Here is a 17,227-nt window from a genome sequence, read left to right as displayed (position 1 = left end):
TTCTACATCTATCAAGGATCGCTTTTGCCCTTGCCTTTTTTGAAATACACACAAAAATAAATCAGTAAAAATAGTTTTATCAGAATTTGTTTTTAGAATCTGAGGGAAGAAATAACTGGACAGATTTGCTTAATCTTCATACTGAAATGAGGTGTAAGCTCCACCATAGAATGGATGTACCACAAAGCTTGAGAAGAAACAACCCCACTTTTTAGATCCAGAACCCATTTGAGCTCTTGGCATATTTTCCATCAACCTTAAGAATCCTAAATATTTATATATCTTTAAGACAAAAATAAGATGAACTATTTTTATCATTTGGGTGCTCATTTATATTCTGCACACTTATTTAATGATTACTGATATAAAAACCACTCACAAAAATGTTCTAGTGAGATATCTACGATTTTCTCTTGTTTTTTCTAAAGATAACTTGTAAAAATAATAAAGTCAATACTTCAGATCTAATTGGTTTGGTTTTGTGTTGCCGTTAAACCTTTTCATTTTCTCTGTCTCAATAAGAACTGCTTGGTAGCAATGGGAAAGTTTAGAGAAACTGCTATAATGTACAACTGCTAGTTTTCATAATTGTTTTACTTTTACAGCTGAAGTTTTGTCTTGTGCGTACCTAGCATTTTTCTCAGTACATTAGTGGCAAAGCTACAGACCTTTAGCTAACATGAAACATGTATATAAATCAGTGCACAAAAACATTAAACACTGAAGAGGAAAGAGCACAAAAGAAGTTAAGAAGCAAATCTAATTAGTGATGTTCTTAGGTTCTATCTGAATATAAAGCAGATGCATTGAAAAGGAATAGGGTAAGGGTAAGGACGCCAAGCCACATGGTATTAATACTTGGGCAGACGGACATAGGCACAGGATGCACTTTCTCTCAGACGTGGTGGTTTCTACTGAATTAATAAGCCGAGCAAAACACATTTCCAGAATCTCACTCTGAACTGTTCTACCCCAGTACCCGCTTTAATGCAACATTCTGACACAATATCTAAAGATTTCCTTACATAAGCGTGGAGCATCCATGCAATAGAAAAGCCATACCAAAAATAATTATATAAGTAATAATAATACAAACGCAGAAGATTAAATCACAATTAATCAGAGGTGGGGGGAAAAAAAAAAAAAAAAAAAAAAGAGAGACAGAAAGAGCAAATGCACCTTAACATAATTTATAATTTTCACAGAAAACTTGGTGGAATACAGAGAACAGCTGGCAAAAATGAAGCATTTTGATTTTGAAGCAGTGTAATTCCTATGGCTTTTTTCCCCTCTGGTTATTTGTCTTAAGAGAAATATTTTGCTGCTGTGAGGAATTAGCTGATAACCTAACCAACACTTTTGTCTTTTAAGCTCTATCACATAAGCTAAACAACTAGCAAACTTGTAGTTATACATACAAGTAGAACATTTCCACTGATAAATGTAAAGGAAAGTTATGGAAGAATGAATCTTTCAGCCATTTACCTGGGTAGGTTGTATAACGGTGCCATTCTAAAACAAGCAACAACAGCTCTTTTGCGTTGTTTTGACAGAAGTTTGTGCCAAACAGCTTTCTTTGATCTCAGTGGTTGTTCAACCTATGGGAAAATGCATTTTAGTATATACAATAGAAACTCTTCACCTTTTATTCAAAGTTTCATTGTTAGCCACTGATAGCCACATAGTTAACAAATTATAAAATATCACAATGTTCTGCTTTATTTGGAAACAGATCTGTTTTTTGGTTTTGTTTTTAAGTAATTTTAAAAAATCCTCTGGGCTTTATATTCAATACCTCTGAATTTATACAGAGAGGCTTAAGAATATCATATGGATGGGACTCCTTGATGTGAATGTATTTGCAGAGGCAAATATGTCCTGAGTTTTCTCTGGACGTAAACTTAGGTACTGAGGCAGGTATCATTTAAAACGTTGCATATATGCACATGGGTGTGTGTGCGTGCATGCATGTATAATAATTACTCTTATCTGGAAACGTTAATAATGACACTAACTTAATGGGAAATCATTTCTATGAGGTAATAACCTCATTCTAGTTTAAAACAAGCAGAGTAGAGATATATAAATTTATACCTGATCTAGATGATAGAGAGCAGCTGATATCCTCTGCACACGTTCCACATTTTTCTCAGGGTCAGAAGGCTCATCGCTCTTCAGAATGTCTTTATATAGATTTAACTGCCATTTCACAGCTGGATCATCAGACTAAAAAGCAACATATCTCATACTTAGCACGCTGAATGAAGATAGTGAATTGGACTACCACCACTATTTGTCTTGTAGAACCATATAGAATAGCTGTGTTGGAAGAGACCAGAAAGCCCACGCAGTTCTAACCCACCTAGCATGGGCAGGGCTGCCACCCACCAGCTCAGGCTTTCCGGGGCCCCATCCAACCCCATCTTGAACACCTCCAGACATGCTGTACCCACAGCTTCTCTGGGCAGCCTGTTCTGCAGCCTTGTGGCATAATGAAGAATATTATATATGTACCCATTTTATCTGTCCCTTTTAGTCCAGATTAGCATTTGCTGGTTGCTCAGAAAAGTAGCCTTAGATTCTGAACTCAGTTTTCAAGAAAGGTTCTGTGTTTTTATTTTCTCAAACTGCACAGATACATCTGTATTTCAAATAAGGTAGCACATTTAACGCTGAGATTACTGGGCTTCTGCACTCAGTACAGTGTAAAGCCGTTTTACAGATTTTATTAAAGACAGCTGGAATTTCAGTAGGTGAAGAGTCACAGCCAACAAAAGCCCATAGTTTGGGCTTTTTTTCAACACTCCAGAAGTATATACCAAGAAACACACTGGAATACTTACTGTGTCTAAATTGAGAAAGCTCAAATTTATTAGCAACAAGACAGTCATTCTCTGCTAAAGAAAAATGAACTACTTGAATAAGAACTTAAGATCAATGGGCATGATTTTTGAACATAATACCAGCCAAAGCCATCAAGAAACCACTTATTGCCTTGAAAATATTATAAGGAAAAATAATGAAATGGTAACTTTTATAATAGCTTTTCACTTTTTGTCCTTTAGTACCAAGACTGTAATAAACAATTGCAGTTTTCATGTTTAATAGTGCTATGCCACACCTGCATCTTTAAGACAGATTTTCTTTTATTATTACCTTTTCCTGCAAATGTAAGTTGTTACGTATATGTTCTTTGACTTCTTCATCAGTGTCCCTCTGTAGAAAGGTACAAGTATTTTTCAGTTTGTGAATATGATTCATGCACAACATCAAATAGTTACTGTTTCAGTGCTGGAAAGTACATAAATTACCAGAAGGGCTTGGGATGAAGGCTTTCCTTAATCGTGACCACAAAACTACTGCTGTCACCAGAGGAAAGAGATCAGAGCTTGCCCTCTGCTTCCACTCATGAGTAAGTCCCAGGCAAGAATGAGGCCTCCCCGTTGCCTCTTGTTCTCTGGGCTGAACGAACAAGCCAAGAGACCTCATATGCCTTGCCCTGCAGACACTTCCCCATCTTTGTTTGCCCTCCTTTGAGCACTTCATAATATTTTTATATCCATAGTTTTATAGTTCATATCTATAACAGCTTTACATGCTTATACTTTTGAACCCCAAACTGTACACATTACTTGAAGGTAATACTGCACCAAGGCTAAATATTGCAGGACAAGACAGTCATTTCTTTTGACTAGTTAGATCTACTGTGTTTAAGGTACCCCAGAATAAGGTTGGCCCTTCTGGTTGCCAGGACACACTGTTCATTCATACTGAGCTTACTATCACCCAAAATCCCTTTCTGCAGGGCTGCACTCTAGTCACCTGTCCACTTGCCACATGTACATCTAAGTGTACACTGTATAGAAATGGAAAATGACATGGAAACAATGGTAGCTGTCTGTACTCACTACTGTGTCCACTTCAAAATTCTTCACAATTAGAAGCCATAATTGCATGCAGTGCATTGACATTTTTACTATACAAACTGCTTAGATATTTACGTCTCAGGTTATTAAACTTCTGTTAATTCTTCGTTATTTACTTACATGGCTATATCTGGTCTTAGCCAATGAGATGAGCTCTTGATCTCCTGGAGTACACATATTCAAGCCGATAGGAAGCATCTTTTTAAGTGCAGCTACAATCAAGGATGTTTGTATGGAGTACAAATCCCCTCTGCGTTTTGATTTCTTCCTCTCTTGGTCTTGTCCTCCAGACTGTAAGAAAATATATTAAAATTAAATAAATGATAGGAAGGTAAATGGATGTAATTATTCTCCAAGCACACCCTTTTTCAACATGTTCTTCCCCTAATGGTCCAAGGAAACTATGTTCCTATGTATATTAACTAAAAGTGCTGCATTAGAGGGAGAGTGTACAGTCTTCAGTGGGAAATATAAAGGAATACTTTTTATATGCTCCAATTGCAGTAAAAGTAAGATTTCAATAGTAGCAAGATAGTATTTTATGCGTTCACATATATGAATCTAACTATATTTTCTGTACTTTTCCTCTCAAACCAGAAACAACTCTAGAGTTAAAAGCTGGGTCAGTCTCTGGGGACAATATTACTTTGCAAAGCTATAGAGACAAATTCAAGATGCTTATATTTTTCTTAGAAACTTACATAAAGATACAGACAAGTAGGGTCTGAGTGAGTGAATATTGTCTGATTTGCCTCAAATGAAAAATACTGCTATCTAAAAGACTTTGATTCAATGTAATAAAATGCCAATGAAACAATGCCTCTGGGAAAAGCACTGTCCTTCGGATTCGGCTAATATAAGTAAATCTGTTAATCCTTTTAGCAGCTTTGCAGGTGATGAATAAGAGGAAAAGGAGACCAAAGAGACACAGAAGTAAACACACAACAGATTTGTCCGATCTTCTTACAATAGACAGAATACAACAATATCTCACGCAACTTTTCATTTATAAGACAGAGAACCAAAATCTTTAGAACAGACCCATATATTTAATGAACATATGGTAAACAACAACAACATAAAAATAGCCCAGTTCTGAATTTTGTACCTAGATTAAACTCCTACTACACGCAAGGGGAGTTTTGCCTAAGACAATATTTCAGGACTAGGCCTCCAGGCTGATAAAACACTACAAAACAGCGGATGCTTGCATTTAACCCTCCACATCCTTTTCCCTCTGTCAATTAAGTTTTGCTGGCTACTGTTTACTTGTTATATTATGTTCCAAATAAGAATGCAGCAGAATTTATTGCAGTTCATATTTATGAATTATTGCCATGCTATTATCACAGTAATCACTGAAAGGAAAAAAAGTAGCCGTACATATTCTATTTGGTGGTAAATTTTGGCAGGTACTTTCTTCTAGATGGTGAATCCCTGTGTATGCAGCTGGTGTTGAGAGCATTTTTGCAGGTCAGAGGGAACTCACAAGGGATGTGGCTTCCTTTCTCAAGGAACTAGCAATTGCAAGAGAGTACTCTGCCTCAAAGCTTTGCTTTTGAAGTGTGGAAGTGCCTCAGAAAAAGCAATGATGTAATGGCATTATTTGTACTCTACATTGACAGCAGACAAACAAGTCCCACAATGTATCACTATATTCCAGTGGCGTCACTATGCATCTTAAGTTAGGAATACCAAAATATACACATGTATATATTAAAAAAAATTAAAAATTAAAAAAAAAAAAGGAAAAGGACGAGGATTGTTTTGCTTTTTTGCATCTTTATGCCTGGGGACATTTTACACATCTAATTTTCCTTATTTTCTTTTTTTTAGATTAATAACTGGGTATGAATAAGTTAAAAAAAAAAAAAAAAAAAAAGCTTAAACCTTTTAAAACATGAAAAAAAAAAAAAAAGATCCATTCTGCCTCTGCCATCATGTTCTGCTGTCTGTTTGCAAACCTTTCTGATTAAGTAGAGTCACAAAGAGAAACCTAAATAATAATACAGTTACGGGAAAGTCTGACAAAATCCAAGATCAGAATGAGGACTGTTTACCACAATGGCTCAATTTTAACTTAGGCTTCCAGTTCAGTTGATTAAGAACTCTTTAAATCACCATCAGGCACCATTCTGCTTCTCCAGTCACAGATTGAAAGGAAAGATGAAAGGGGAAACCATTCAAATGGATGCCAAAGGATTCACTTTACTCTTGATTACGCATCACTAATGAAGAGCACACCGTAAGTTGTAAAGTATGCATCTGTATCATAAAATTTTATTTAAAAAGTTAATACGAATGATGCCAAGATGAACTATGGTTCATTAGAGACTAAGGAAGTCTTGAATACAAGGATTACTGAAAAGCATCCTTGCACTTCACATGATTATGAAGAATTATTTTAATTTTGGCAAAAGGTAGTATTTCAACTCTGTACCTAATTGGACTTAATTCACTCTATTGCAATCCACTATTCACCTGAAGACACGGTACAAGTTATAGCATGTTTGTCCCACATACTTTTCATGAATATCATAAGCCAAATACATGTTTGCAATGACTCTACTTAGTTAGAATGTCTGCTTCAATATACTAGAAAACGAAAACACAATGGAAGCCAAATCAAAACCAAAGCAGAATGCAGAAGGACAGCAGAGGGGAAATGTTCATCTAAATTAAAAAAATGAAACTTTGCTACATTTTAAAGTAAATAAACATCTGGGTGATCTGAAGGCAATTTCAGCTGCTCTGCTTGAACATCACTTTCACTGTGAGATAGTTTAAGGGACTGGGGCCTTCAAATTTGTGACGCCACTGCTATGGTCAATGGAAAGAATGCTTGGAGCCTGATTATCTCTAAAGCTAAAACAAAGACACATCATGCACTTTGACCTGTACCTTTACTTGCATGGCCTGTATGAAAGAAAAATAAAGGGAAAAACATAAGTAAAAGAGATGAAAAGATGACAGCTTACAGGTTAGTAATAAACTTACTCAGCTCTACTAAGACAAAACTTACTGTAAGTTTGTAGCTAAAAATAAACAAACCATGTATGTATAATCAAAAGAAAACTTAACGAAATAACTTTTATCCAGCTTACTTTCTAATAAACGACTGAATTTCTAATCTTATCTTGCTATTCAGCATAACATTATACACTAACACTTGCACATCTAATAATTAAGCATAACAATATGTCATCATCGCATCTTTTCCCATATTATTAAAAAGAGCCATGCCTAGATAACACAATAATGAAAAATATTTCACTGATATAACCCTTTCCTACCCCCTCCCACAAACAGCACTGTGAAGATGTGACATTTCATTTATGTACACATTTTTTTCCACTGTGTAAAATGTTTTCTTGGTAGCCTGAGAGAAAACTTGAGTTAAGCTCACATCTCTCAGCAGTACTCACTTCGAGAGCACTTTTGTAAACTTAGCTGTAACTCATACATACACTTTTTCTCCTGTGTTATTTTAATAACATACATATGCAGTTAAATAAACCAGGTATTCTCACCCAAAGCTGGGTTATCGCTGTGTCGTGTAATCTCAGAAAGATAACAAGACCTTCTTGTTACAGTAAAACAGCACAAAAATTCAGCTATAACATAAAATAGTCCTTGACTGGGTATGGGAAAATATTATAGGAAACTTTAGTTTAAAAACAAAAATAACAACTCATAAAACCAAACAAGTTTCCTTTTTGGCTTCAAAATTCTGACATCAAGCTATTATTAAAATCTCTTTTATATCCCACTATGTTTATGTCACATAATAATGAAGACCACCTGCAAGTGAAGAACAACAGACTAATAATCAAATTAAGCATTAAATTTTCAATACTGTTCTCAGAAAAATAAAATTTAACTCAAAAGTGTGAAATATGTAGATTCTGCACAGACATCGCTCATCAGATACAGCCTAAATAGAAGTAAAAACAAGACGTTAATTTATTTGAAATGACCTCTAAAGTAATCCCTACATAATCTGCCACAATATAATCAAAGGAAATATTCTCAAACAATAGAGCTCAAGTTCTTGCAGAAAAACCCAGTATAAAATTCTCCAATAATCACAAATTTGCAGATAACATGCACTGCATATTACAAATGGGCACCACCACAATGCTATTACCTATACAAACTGGAATTATTTGACAGCCTCAGACTTGTCTAATAGGCCTATCCGAAGACTTTGTAAAAAATAGATACAAGTTAATAAGTGTGGGTTGATATAATAAAACTTCATTAGGAATTCCAAGTGTTTGGTAACTGAAGTTTCTGATTCCAAAGCTTACACATAAAAATTGCCCACATATGTATTACACCTTTACTGTGTAAAAGTAAATGTCAACATTTAGCCTTTTATCCCAATTAACTGTAAAACACAATAGGGAATTATTACAACTTAATAAAAATGCCATTTCATCCAGAAACCAATGAAAGCTTTGGAAAAAAGCCAACAACCAGTCAAACAAAAAAAGCAACCAAATAAACAGGTCAGTGGCTGAAATTCAAATTCTCTATTTCAACACTTATTTCAATGCAGTCTGTGTTACCAGCCTCTCCCAGACTGAAAGTTCTCTAACTTACCATTCCCCTCCGAGCACTCTGCTGCCATTTTTTTAGAAAAGAAAGATTAAAAAACTTTCTCAGCTGTTATTAAGTTTATTTGAGGAAATATTAACAAGTTTAGTATAATGAAATCACAATGGTGTACCACTGTTACTAGCTTTGGAAAAATAACTTAATCCTAATTTGTTCGCTCGCTGTATCTCTTTTTCCTGCATATGGCATATGAAGATATAGAACCTTCCACAATTGATATATACCCCATATTACTATCAATACAATATCCTAAATATTAAAAAAACTCATTATGTCTCTGCAGTAAGGCAGACTTGCTTAAAGCTGTCTGAGATCAGCAGAGATCCCTTCTCCTTTAATAGACTGAACTATTGTTTCTTGGACTGATTGCCAGTACCAACATTCACATGAATGTATCTCCACATTCTTGTACCAGATAAATACTTTATATAATTGCAGTATTAAACAAATGTAAGCAAAGAGAAATTGCTAATAAGGGCAAAGTGCTAATTATTCCATTGTCATACACAAAACAGTTACTTTCTAAACTGTCAATATTCAAGTAGATAATTATAAAATATACTATTCCTCTAATGTAATATGTGCTTTTGATTACCCTATGATTATATCAGTAAGGAACAAACCTTTTAGCATATCCTGAAGTTAGGGTAGTTAAGGTATTTTCTTGCTCATATTCAGATCTAAATGTGTACATTAATAAATGCACTTATCTTTAAGAATGCTTTCACGACATAAAATATTATCAATTTCCTGATTATAAAACACATATATAAAACCAACATATCTAAATATTGCCTTGTGTATTGGACCAGGGATTTTACATAATTATAAAAAAATTGCCTAAGTGATCTGCAATTGTTCTGCAATCAGTTCACACAGCTATGCTACAATTTTAGCAAAATACCCGGTCATGAATAATATTGAGTTCCATTTCTGTCTCTATATTAGCAATAACCAGGTATAACATCCTTAAACACCGTGATTTTTCATTATTATAAGAATTCATATGCATGTAAAAAATTTGCATATTCTCCCTGTGTTTCTATACCCAAACAAAGAAAAGCATATTTACACAGGCATCCAAATCCATATGTATAGCAATATATTACTTAAAATTTACACAACAAGTATTTGAATATCTAATCTCAAAACCAAAGCCTTTCAACTATGGGTTATATCAATTCTTGATGCTGAATTCCTCTGATTTTATTAAAATCAAAACATTATGAAGGATTCTTTTACTGGTTTCAGGGTTGGTTTTTTTTTTTTGCTGATTTGTTTCGTTGTTCCTGCCATGCCAGACTGACTGCAGTGTGACAACAGTTTATGTCATGTTACCAATTCTTCTGTGAAACTCAATTTAGATTAAATATTTATGATATGATTCTAATTTACCATGAATTGAAATTAAAAAATTAGATTGCATTCCTATTTCCTCAGACCAATTATAACATAAAAATGTGAAAATATATGTGTTATATGTATACTTAACAAGTGCCATATTAGAGTTTTGTGTTAGTGTGCGATTAACATCACATATAGCCTGGAATTTGCCTCCTAGTATTTACTAATACTTGCCTTACTAATGAGGATTATACAGACAACTCAATTCTTACTCAATTACACAGACAACTCTTACTGTTCTCTTGGAGCTGCATCTTGAAAACAAGAAAATGCATTAAATATTTCCTTTCCTTCAAATACAGAATTCTCTGCATAGTTTGAGAACTGCTATTCACTATCATTTGTGATCCAACAATGAGAAATTGATCTGATATGTTTAGTTGTAAATTTTCCAACAACAGCATTTGCCCAAACTGGGTTTCCAAATGTAGAAAAAAAGTAAAGAATTTTTTCAAGAGAATTTTTAAATATTCAAAGAGACTTTTTTTCTCTGGCTCTTTACTATATAAAGTGTGACGTATGTAGTAGCTGAGTTACAGATAAAATCAGAATATACAGAAACAAACAAATAAAACTTACTCCGTCCATGGAATACTTTCATAAGGATTTCTCTAAGCACATTATAGATATGAATAAATGAAAAGGTTCTTTGCTATGTTTACCAACACTAATTTGCAATTAGTTTTCAACTCACTTGTGAATCTTGTTATGAGTAAAGCAGTCTCCCTCAGCTAATGTCAGAGACACTTTTTACCTTGACATTTTCTCTGTTATGAAGGTAACAAATGCATTTTCCCATCATCATGTCAGCATCTTATCATATTGAAAATGAGTAAAAAAGAAATGAACAAAGTCATTAATAAGAAACAAGAAAAACAGCACACACGTGGCACCCTTTATGTATAAATGAAGACTTATACGCAAATACAGCACTCCTTCCATCAAACCTGATAGAACAATACTGAAATGCACAAGAAAAAGTTCAGGCAGTCAATATTTCTTCACTTATTTTACAAAAGATCCTCTTTTTATTTTTTTAAAGGACCAACAACCTGCATTACAACCTGTGTCCTCTTATACGTGAAGCTACTTCAAATCAAGTTCTATGCTTTAATCTTCTGTCTTTGAAAATTTAGAAGAGATTTAATAACTAATTCTAAGACACTTAACCTTCATTGTGCATATCTGTTTCCACGTCTGTCATCAATAAGCAACGCTATTTTTTGTTTCTTCCATCAGCCAAGAAGCAGCAATCTAAGCAGATTTTCAGAGACTTCTAACATATTAAACATGTGGTGAAAGACTGAGTTGATCCAAAAATTGTTATTAACTTACTTTAGACATCTTGCTCTTGGTATCTCCTGTTAAAAATGCCAAATTGTTGATTTCATTCTGAATGACAAAATTTTGTTCTTCTCTTTTGAAATTCTATAAATAAATACATAAACAAGTAACTACCAATCCATTCATTCACAAGTACTTCATTTAGATTTATGGATATACTGAATCGGGGAAAAAAGTATACGTCTTATCTTACATGTGATTTGCACCAGAGGATAAAAACTTCAGCCACCATTCGAAACAGTTCATCAGAATCTGCATCTGGTTTCTTTAGCCAGTTGGCTCTGATTAAAAGAAAGAAATGAAAATAAAATTAACAAGTTTAAAATGTGATTTTTAATAAAAAACTCTTTTACTGAGTATTTCTCTCTCCCCCCCTCCTTCTGAAAGGGATACTCTTGTGTAATAACATTGGGTTGTTTAATTGTTGAGTTCTATTATTAGTTTACCTGTTGTTGTCTACATAACGTATCAGCATTGGATAGAAGGCATAGAGGTCTCTACAAAGAACGGCAAACTCATCAAGGATAAGCAGCTCAGCTTCTTGAGTGTCACTTTTACTATCTGCTTTCAGTTGCTCCTCTTCCATCACAATCTTTATAGCTTTCTTCTTCAATTTCTCCAGTGTTGGAATAAAGTGAGTTTTCAGCAGATCAGGTCTGGCTTTGCTGATGATAGGCTGAGCATAAACTACACAAAAAAAAAAAATATTTGATCTTAAGGTTAATAAACAGTCAGTTCTTCTAATTGTACTAATGTGAATCCTCTGTAGTTACAGGCAACCAAGGTCATAGTACTATAGTGCTCCACATATTTCTGAAGCACTGTGAAACTATTAAATTATGAATGCAGCTTTCTCAATCATGTGTACTGAGAGATTAAAAGCCAGTTACTGGGAATTCAGATTACATATTTCAGTATTATATCACAGGATTGTAGAACATCATAATTTGAAAGAGATAATTGTGTCCAACTCCTGACTATATGTGTCACCCCCCTCAAAAAAACTTAATTCTGTAGCTGTTCAAATCATTCTTGAAATCCATCAGGCTCTGCACCATGACCATTGCCCTGGGAAGCCTGTTCCTGTGCTTGACAGCCCTCTGATGAAGAACCTTTCCCTAGCACCAACTTGATTCTCCCCAAATACAGCTCCATAGTGTTCCCTCCGGTCCTGTCGTTGTCACAGAATTAGAATCAGAGAGCTGATCAGAGATGAGATGCCCCTTTGCTCCCTTCATGATGAAGCTCTAAGGCTGTTAAGAGGGCTCCCTTCAGGCATCTATAGATTGCACAAGGCAAGGGACCTCATCTGTTCCTCATAAATCATGTTTCCAGGCCCATCACCATCTTTGTAGCCTTCCTTTAGATGCTCATTGCTAGCTTTGAGTCCTTCATATATCGTGGTATCCTAAACTCAATATGATGTTGCACCAGCACAGAGCAGAGTAGGATGATACCTTCCATCTACCAACAGTGCTGTGCTTGCTTGCTGTGATGCACCCCAGGATACTTCTGGCTACCAGGACAATTTAACTACCATCGTTTTGGCAAGTCGCGTTCCTTTTTTTTTTTTTTTTTTTAGATCGGGGGGAGGATATGGGATACAGTAGGCAAAAATTCCTTTTTGGACTTCAGCAAGCTAAAATGCTCATGATATAATGCAGCTCACTAGAGTAAAAAACTCTTGCAAGAATTACACTATATCTCTTCTTACAGTGAGGATACAGTGCATACATAAAAATAATATTGAACTTAAAATGTTATTGTTCCTTATCTGCTTTTTACTGAACCATCCTTCTATTTTTAATTAAAAAATATTATATCTTGGGGGTAATATGGTAAATTATAATTCAGTAATTACATATTATTGGATACAAATACTCTTTAGAAATATTTAGAGTACCTGCAATTCTTTTCATCCAAGATGCTTCATCTATTCCCAAATTGTTGTTAATGATTTTCAGAATATTTCCCAGAATGATGCTCAGATGCTCAGATGTTATCATTGTACAGAAAGGCCCAGCGCTTTCAGGAACACTTTCAGACCCTCGTTCCCACCAGTAGGACAAATAGTTGCACAGCATGGGTAAGATAACCTCAATTACATGAGGCATTTCAGTATATCTTGCTCCAGACTCTGCTAAATTATTAATTTCCTTTATCAGTCCATCCAGCTGAGGGATCTCTGGACACATCTCCTCTACTGTATCAGGCATACCTAAAACTGCAGGCAGGAAAGGAAAGAGTAGAATGTGAAGAGGTTAATTAACAAAGCACAGGGAGAACATCTACATTCATTTAAGTTTAAATCCAAAATACAAAGAAAAGTTTTGCTGTATTTCAGCATACAGGCTAGTTTTGAGTAATACAGCAAACAGTTTAAGGTTACGAGTAAAATTAAAATTCAAGTACACCTTGTTTACAAACACTTCACACATCTGTCTCCCACTTGAGACAGATATAAGAATTTCTCAAGACTCAAGTGGGATAGAAACATGTGAAGAAAAACTATGTAAAAAGACACCTGTTCATTAAGGTTACACGGAATCACAGTCACGTTCTGTCAGAACATCTTTATGTAGAACTGCATTAGATTACTGTTAAACAACTAAGCAAGAATGATATTTTTCCTGTACACATAAAAAAAGCACTGACATCTGCTAGAGGAAAGGGAACAACGTTAACAGTCTTAACAATACTGAACAACATTAAAATGGCAAGTAATCTTATAGCAATGATAGGAGCTTTGTCTTTTTTTTTTTTTTTCTCTCTCCAATTATTACAATTTGTTTCTAACATTTGGATAGGAGTAAACAGCTTTCCTCCTCCTTCTCTCACTGAGGAATAGTACTTACTTGCTCTTTCTCTTGCACTTTTTGTGTTGAAGACAGACAATGGGTTGTAGTGGTTGAGAGAAGGTTCAAGGAATGCTACTGGAATGGCTGCTGCAAGAGATGCTAAGCACTCACCAAGTGCAGGACGTTGCCTGTATATGACAGATACTAAAAGTTACCAAAGAAAAGATTTTTACTAGGCTTCCAGTTTCTAGCATATATTACATAACTGCATTAACATTAACAGGCATTTCTTTGTGTAGAACTGAATTCTAAGATACAGGCAACTACATTAAACCCAAACTGAATATTAACCACCTTCAAACTGTTTTCTCATTTACATTTCATTCAAACTGTTTTAGTACATTAAGAATATATTCCTAATAAAAAAGATTTTCATGTGCTGAGTTTTTCACTCAATACCTTTCAACATAGATGTTCTTCCCAGTCCCAAGGGAATAGAGGCTACAAAGAATTCTGTAACATGAAACTTGTACATCACCCACTAGAGAAAAATAAGAAGCAGATAATAAGTATTTATTCAGCTAAACTTTCTAAATATAGAAACAATGACAGATCATCAGATATTCCAAGAGGCTAACAAGCATTTGTTAATAAAACAGTGCAGATTATCATGTTTGTAGAATGTAATTTCAATCTAAACCACAACAGCCTATGAGTGTAACACCCAGGAATAAGAAAGTTTGGAACAACATATTGCTGCACCTCAAAAAATTTTAAAACTAAAATACAAGAGAAAAAATAATATTCAAGGAAACTTTAAAATAAAATAATGAAGAAAAAAAAAGTTTCTCTAACATATGGAAACAAAACCACAAGGAATAGAAATGAGAGTTTTCTTTAATCTAATAAGGCAAAAAAAAAAAAAAAGTAACAAAATTAAGCAAACTTATCTTCTGTGGGAAACTTGCATCATTAACTGTTAAAAAGGTGTTTGCATTATTGTAACATAATAAACTTCAAAATGAAATAAAATACTTACAAAGCAAATCAACTCCAAAATGATACTGTGAAATATGCTCGAAAATTGATGTCAAGACAGGTAGCAATGCTACTGTAGTATAATTGATATTCTGTGAAACACCTTTGATTTGTGTTCGTGAATGGGTAAATTTTCCAAGTTTAAGATTTTCTGAAGTTTTTTCCAGATCTTCAGCTGCATTTTCAAAAAAAGCTCTCAATCCAGCTTTAACAAGCTCAGATCCTGATTTCATAACAGTTCTGAAAAATAACAAGGGAAAAATCTAACTGCCCCTGAAAACCTCTGCTACATCTGAATAGTTTGTAATTGTTATGAAAATTTACAACTTACCGAGTGTCCAGAGACTGAGCCAAGATGTGCAGGCAGCTCACCATTGTTGTAGAATCACTACCTGTTTAGAGAGAGAGACAGTGAGGGTACAATAACATAGAGAACATAGAATAAGAACGTAGAATAATCTAATGATCCCAAACGTCACTATTGAAAGTATGCAGGTTAAATAAGACATGGAATGCATGTCCTGCCCCGTGTCACTGCAGGGAGAGTCACAACTGGTTCCAAAACTTTATTTTTTTGTTTTGTTTAAGTGCATTTGTATAAAAGCAATGAAAAGAGTAATTAGGGTCTACTTAGGTTTCATTTTCATCACTTTGCAGTATTCCAAGCTTCGTATCTTGCGGTGTCTTAGTTTTCTAATCATTACTTTTGAAACAGGTATGTTGTATTTACCCACATCCCTCTAGGCTAACAAGAAATTAACCCATCAGATTCAACTGTTGGACGATGGAATTCAAACCAATCAGTGTATGATGAATCTTGAAAAGCAAAAAAGAAGTAACTACAAAAGCACGAGAATTTATAAGTAACTGTTGGATATCCTTCAAATTTTTAGCTTTATCAAGACCTTTCTTGATAACTTACCAAAAATTGAGATCCTATGTCTAACAAGAGCAGCTAGTTTGCAGAACAGGCTGAAGTAGAAAAGAAGAAAAAACAGCAAGACAAGAAAGACAGAGATTAAAGATTTGTTTAGAGAATACTAAGAATATGAAAGAAAACACACAATATCTGGGAAGTCTGTTTAGAATCACAGGTGAAGGTAGTAGCAAAATAACTGCATTGAGCAGCATAAGCATAGAAGCTTCTGCATTCTCATTTTCTAAGCTTCTCTAATTATGAAATGACTTGAAACATTAAGTTTTCTTATAGAAGTTTCCAACAATTATGTATTATGTGGTTGAGTCATTCTTTATGTCAAGAAATTATTTATGAATAAGAAATTTAATAAGAAAAACCAAGCAGCATTTTCTTGTTTTACTTCATATTTTGTGGGAAAGTAATTTTACAGCTCTTCTAAGAAATTCAAACAATTTGAGAAGGTGTTCTTTGCAAATATTTTGCCAAACAGTGTTTATGCACTGCACATTAGAAGATCAATCTTGAAATAGAGATTTCTAACAAGTTCATCAGGAGCTTGGTATTTCTAGCCTATCTATCAAAATAATAGGATAATTAAGATGAAGGGCTACCTTAACTTCTAAAACAGAAGACAGGTAGGCAGACTTTTTTACTGTCCACAATACATTTTACAAATGGAATTAGAATATAACAAAATGAGGCAAACATTCCTTAGAAATTGATATGTTTTCTTAATAATATAATAACAACAGATTGTCATTGTGATCTTCAAAATAGGAAGAAAAAAACTATACCTCCTCTAAGAGGAAAATACTGAGAGCTAATTTTCTCAACTAAGAACGGAAAAGATATCTAAGATATTTCTTAATTTCTAATGTTAGACATCTAACTACTTAAACATGCCTTTATGAAGACATTTTGCAAAAGACTTATCAACATCTCTCTAGCTTTATAAATTGGACTGGAGGGAAGTCATAGGATCATTCACAGACCGATATTAAATGAAATGAAAATTCCATCCTCCTAAACCTGAGCTCACTTCACCAGCTACTGGAAGACCATCTTGTACTCCTGTATAAAATATACCTGACAGCTCAGTAAAGCAGTATATTAGGAACACTGGTATGAGAAGATGCTACATAAAAATGAAAACTAAACAAACAAACAAAAAAAAAAAC

At 34.2% G+C, this 17,227-nt stretch overlaps 1 protein-coding gene across 4 annotated transcripts in view; it reads right to left on the bottom strand.

The window, feature by feature from the left end:
* Positions 1-17,227, bottom strand: part of RYR3 (ryanodine receptor 3) — a 174,165-nt gene that overhangs the window by 29,809 nt on the left and 127,129 nt on the right. For 3 of the 4 annotated variants that reach the window (XM_032444977.1, XM_032444978.1, XM_032444979.1), the window contains exons 62-76: positions 16,053-16,102; positions 15,462-15,522; positions 15,132-15,370; positions 14,552-14,633; positions 14,150-14,280; positions 13,198-13,518; positions 11,741-11,981; positions 11,488-11,575; positions 11,286-11,378; positions 8,532-8,552; positions 6,828-6,842; positions 4,047-4,217; positions 3,157-3,216; positions 2,095-2,226; positions 1,486-1,598 (exon numbers count right to left, since the gene is read on the bottom strand). In XM_032444977.1, coding sequence (XP_032300868.1) covers positions 1,486-1,598; positions 2,095-2,226; positions 3,157-3,216; positions 4,047-4,217; positions 6,828-6,842; positions 8,532-8,552; positions 11,286-11,378; positions 11,488-11,575; positions 11,741-11,981; positions 13,198-13,518; positions 14,150-14,280; positions 14,552-14,633; positions 15,132-15,370; positions 15,462-15,522; positions 16,053-16,102 — 1,818 coding nt within the window. The remainder of the gene's footprint in view (positions 1-1,485; positions 1,599-2,094; positions 2,227-3,156; positions 3,217-4,046; positions 4,218-6,827; positions 6,843-8,531; positions 8,553-11,285; positions 11,379-11,487; positions 11,576-11,740; positions 11,982-13,197; positions 13,519-14,149; positions 14,281-14,551; positions 14,634-15,131; positions 15,371-15,461; positions 15,523-16,052; positions 16,103-17,227) is intronic. The other variant, XM_015864781.2, reaches the window with a different exon arrangement.

Source organism: Coturnix japonica, chromosome 5 (genome assembly GCF_001577835.2).
Source record: "Coturnix japonica isolate 7356 chromosome 5, Coturnix japonica 2.1, whole genome shotgun sequence".
Classification (NCBI taxonomy): domain Eukaryota; kingdom Metazoa; phylum Chordata; class Aves; order Galliformes; family Phasianidae; genus Coturnix; species Coturnix japonica.
Note: the sequence above shows the minus strand (reverse complement) of the source record. Positions and strands in the feature narration are given on the sequence as shown.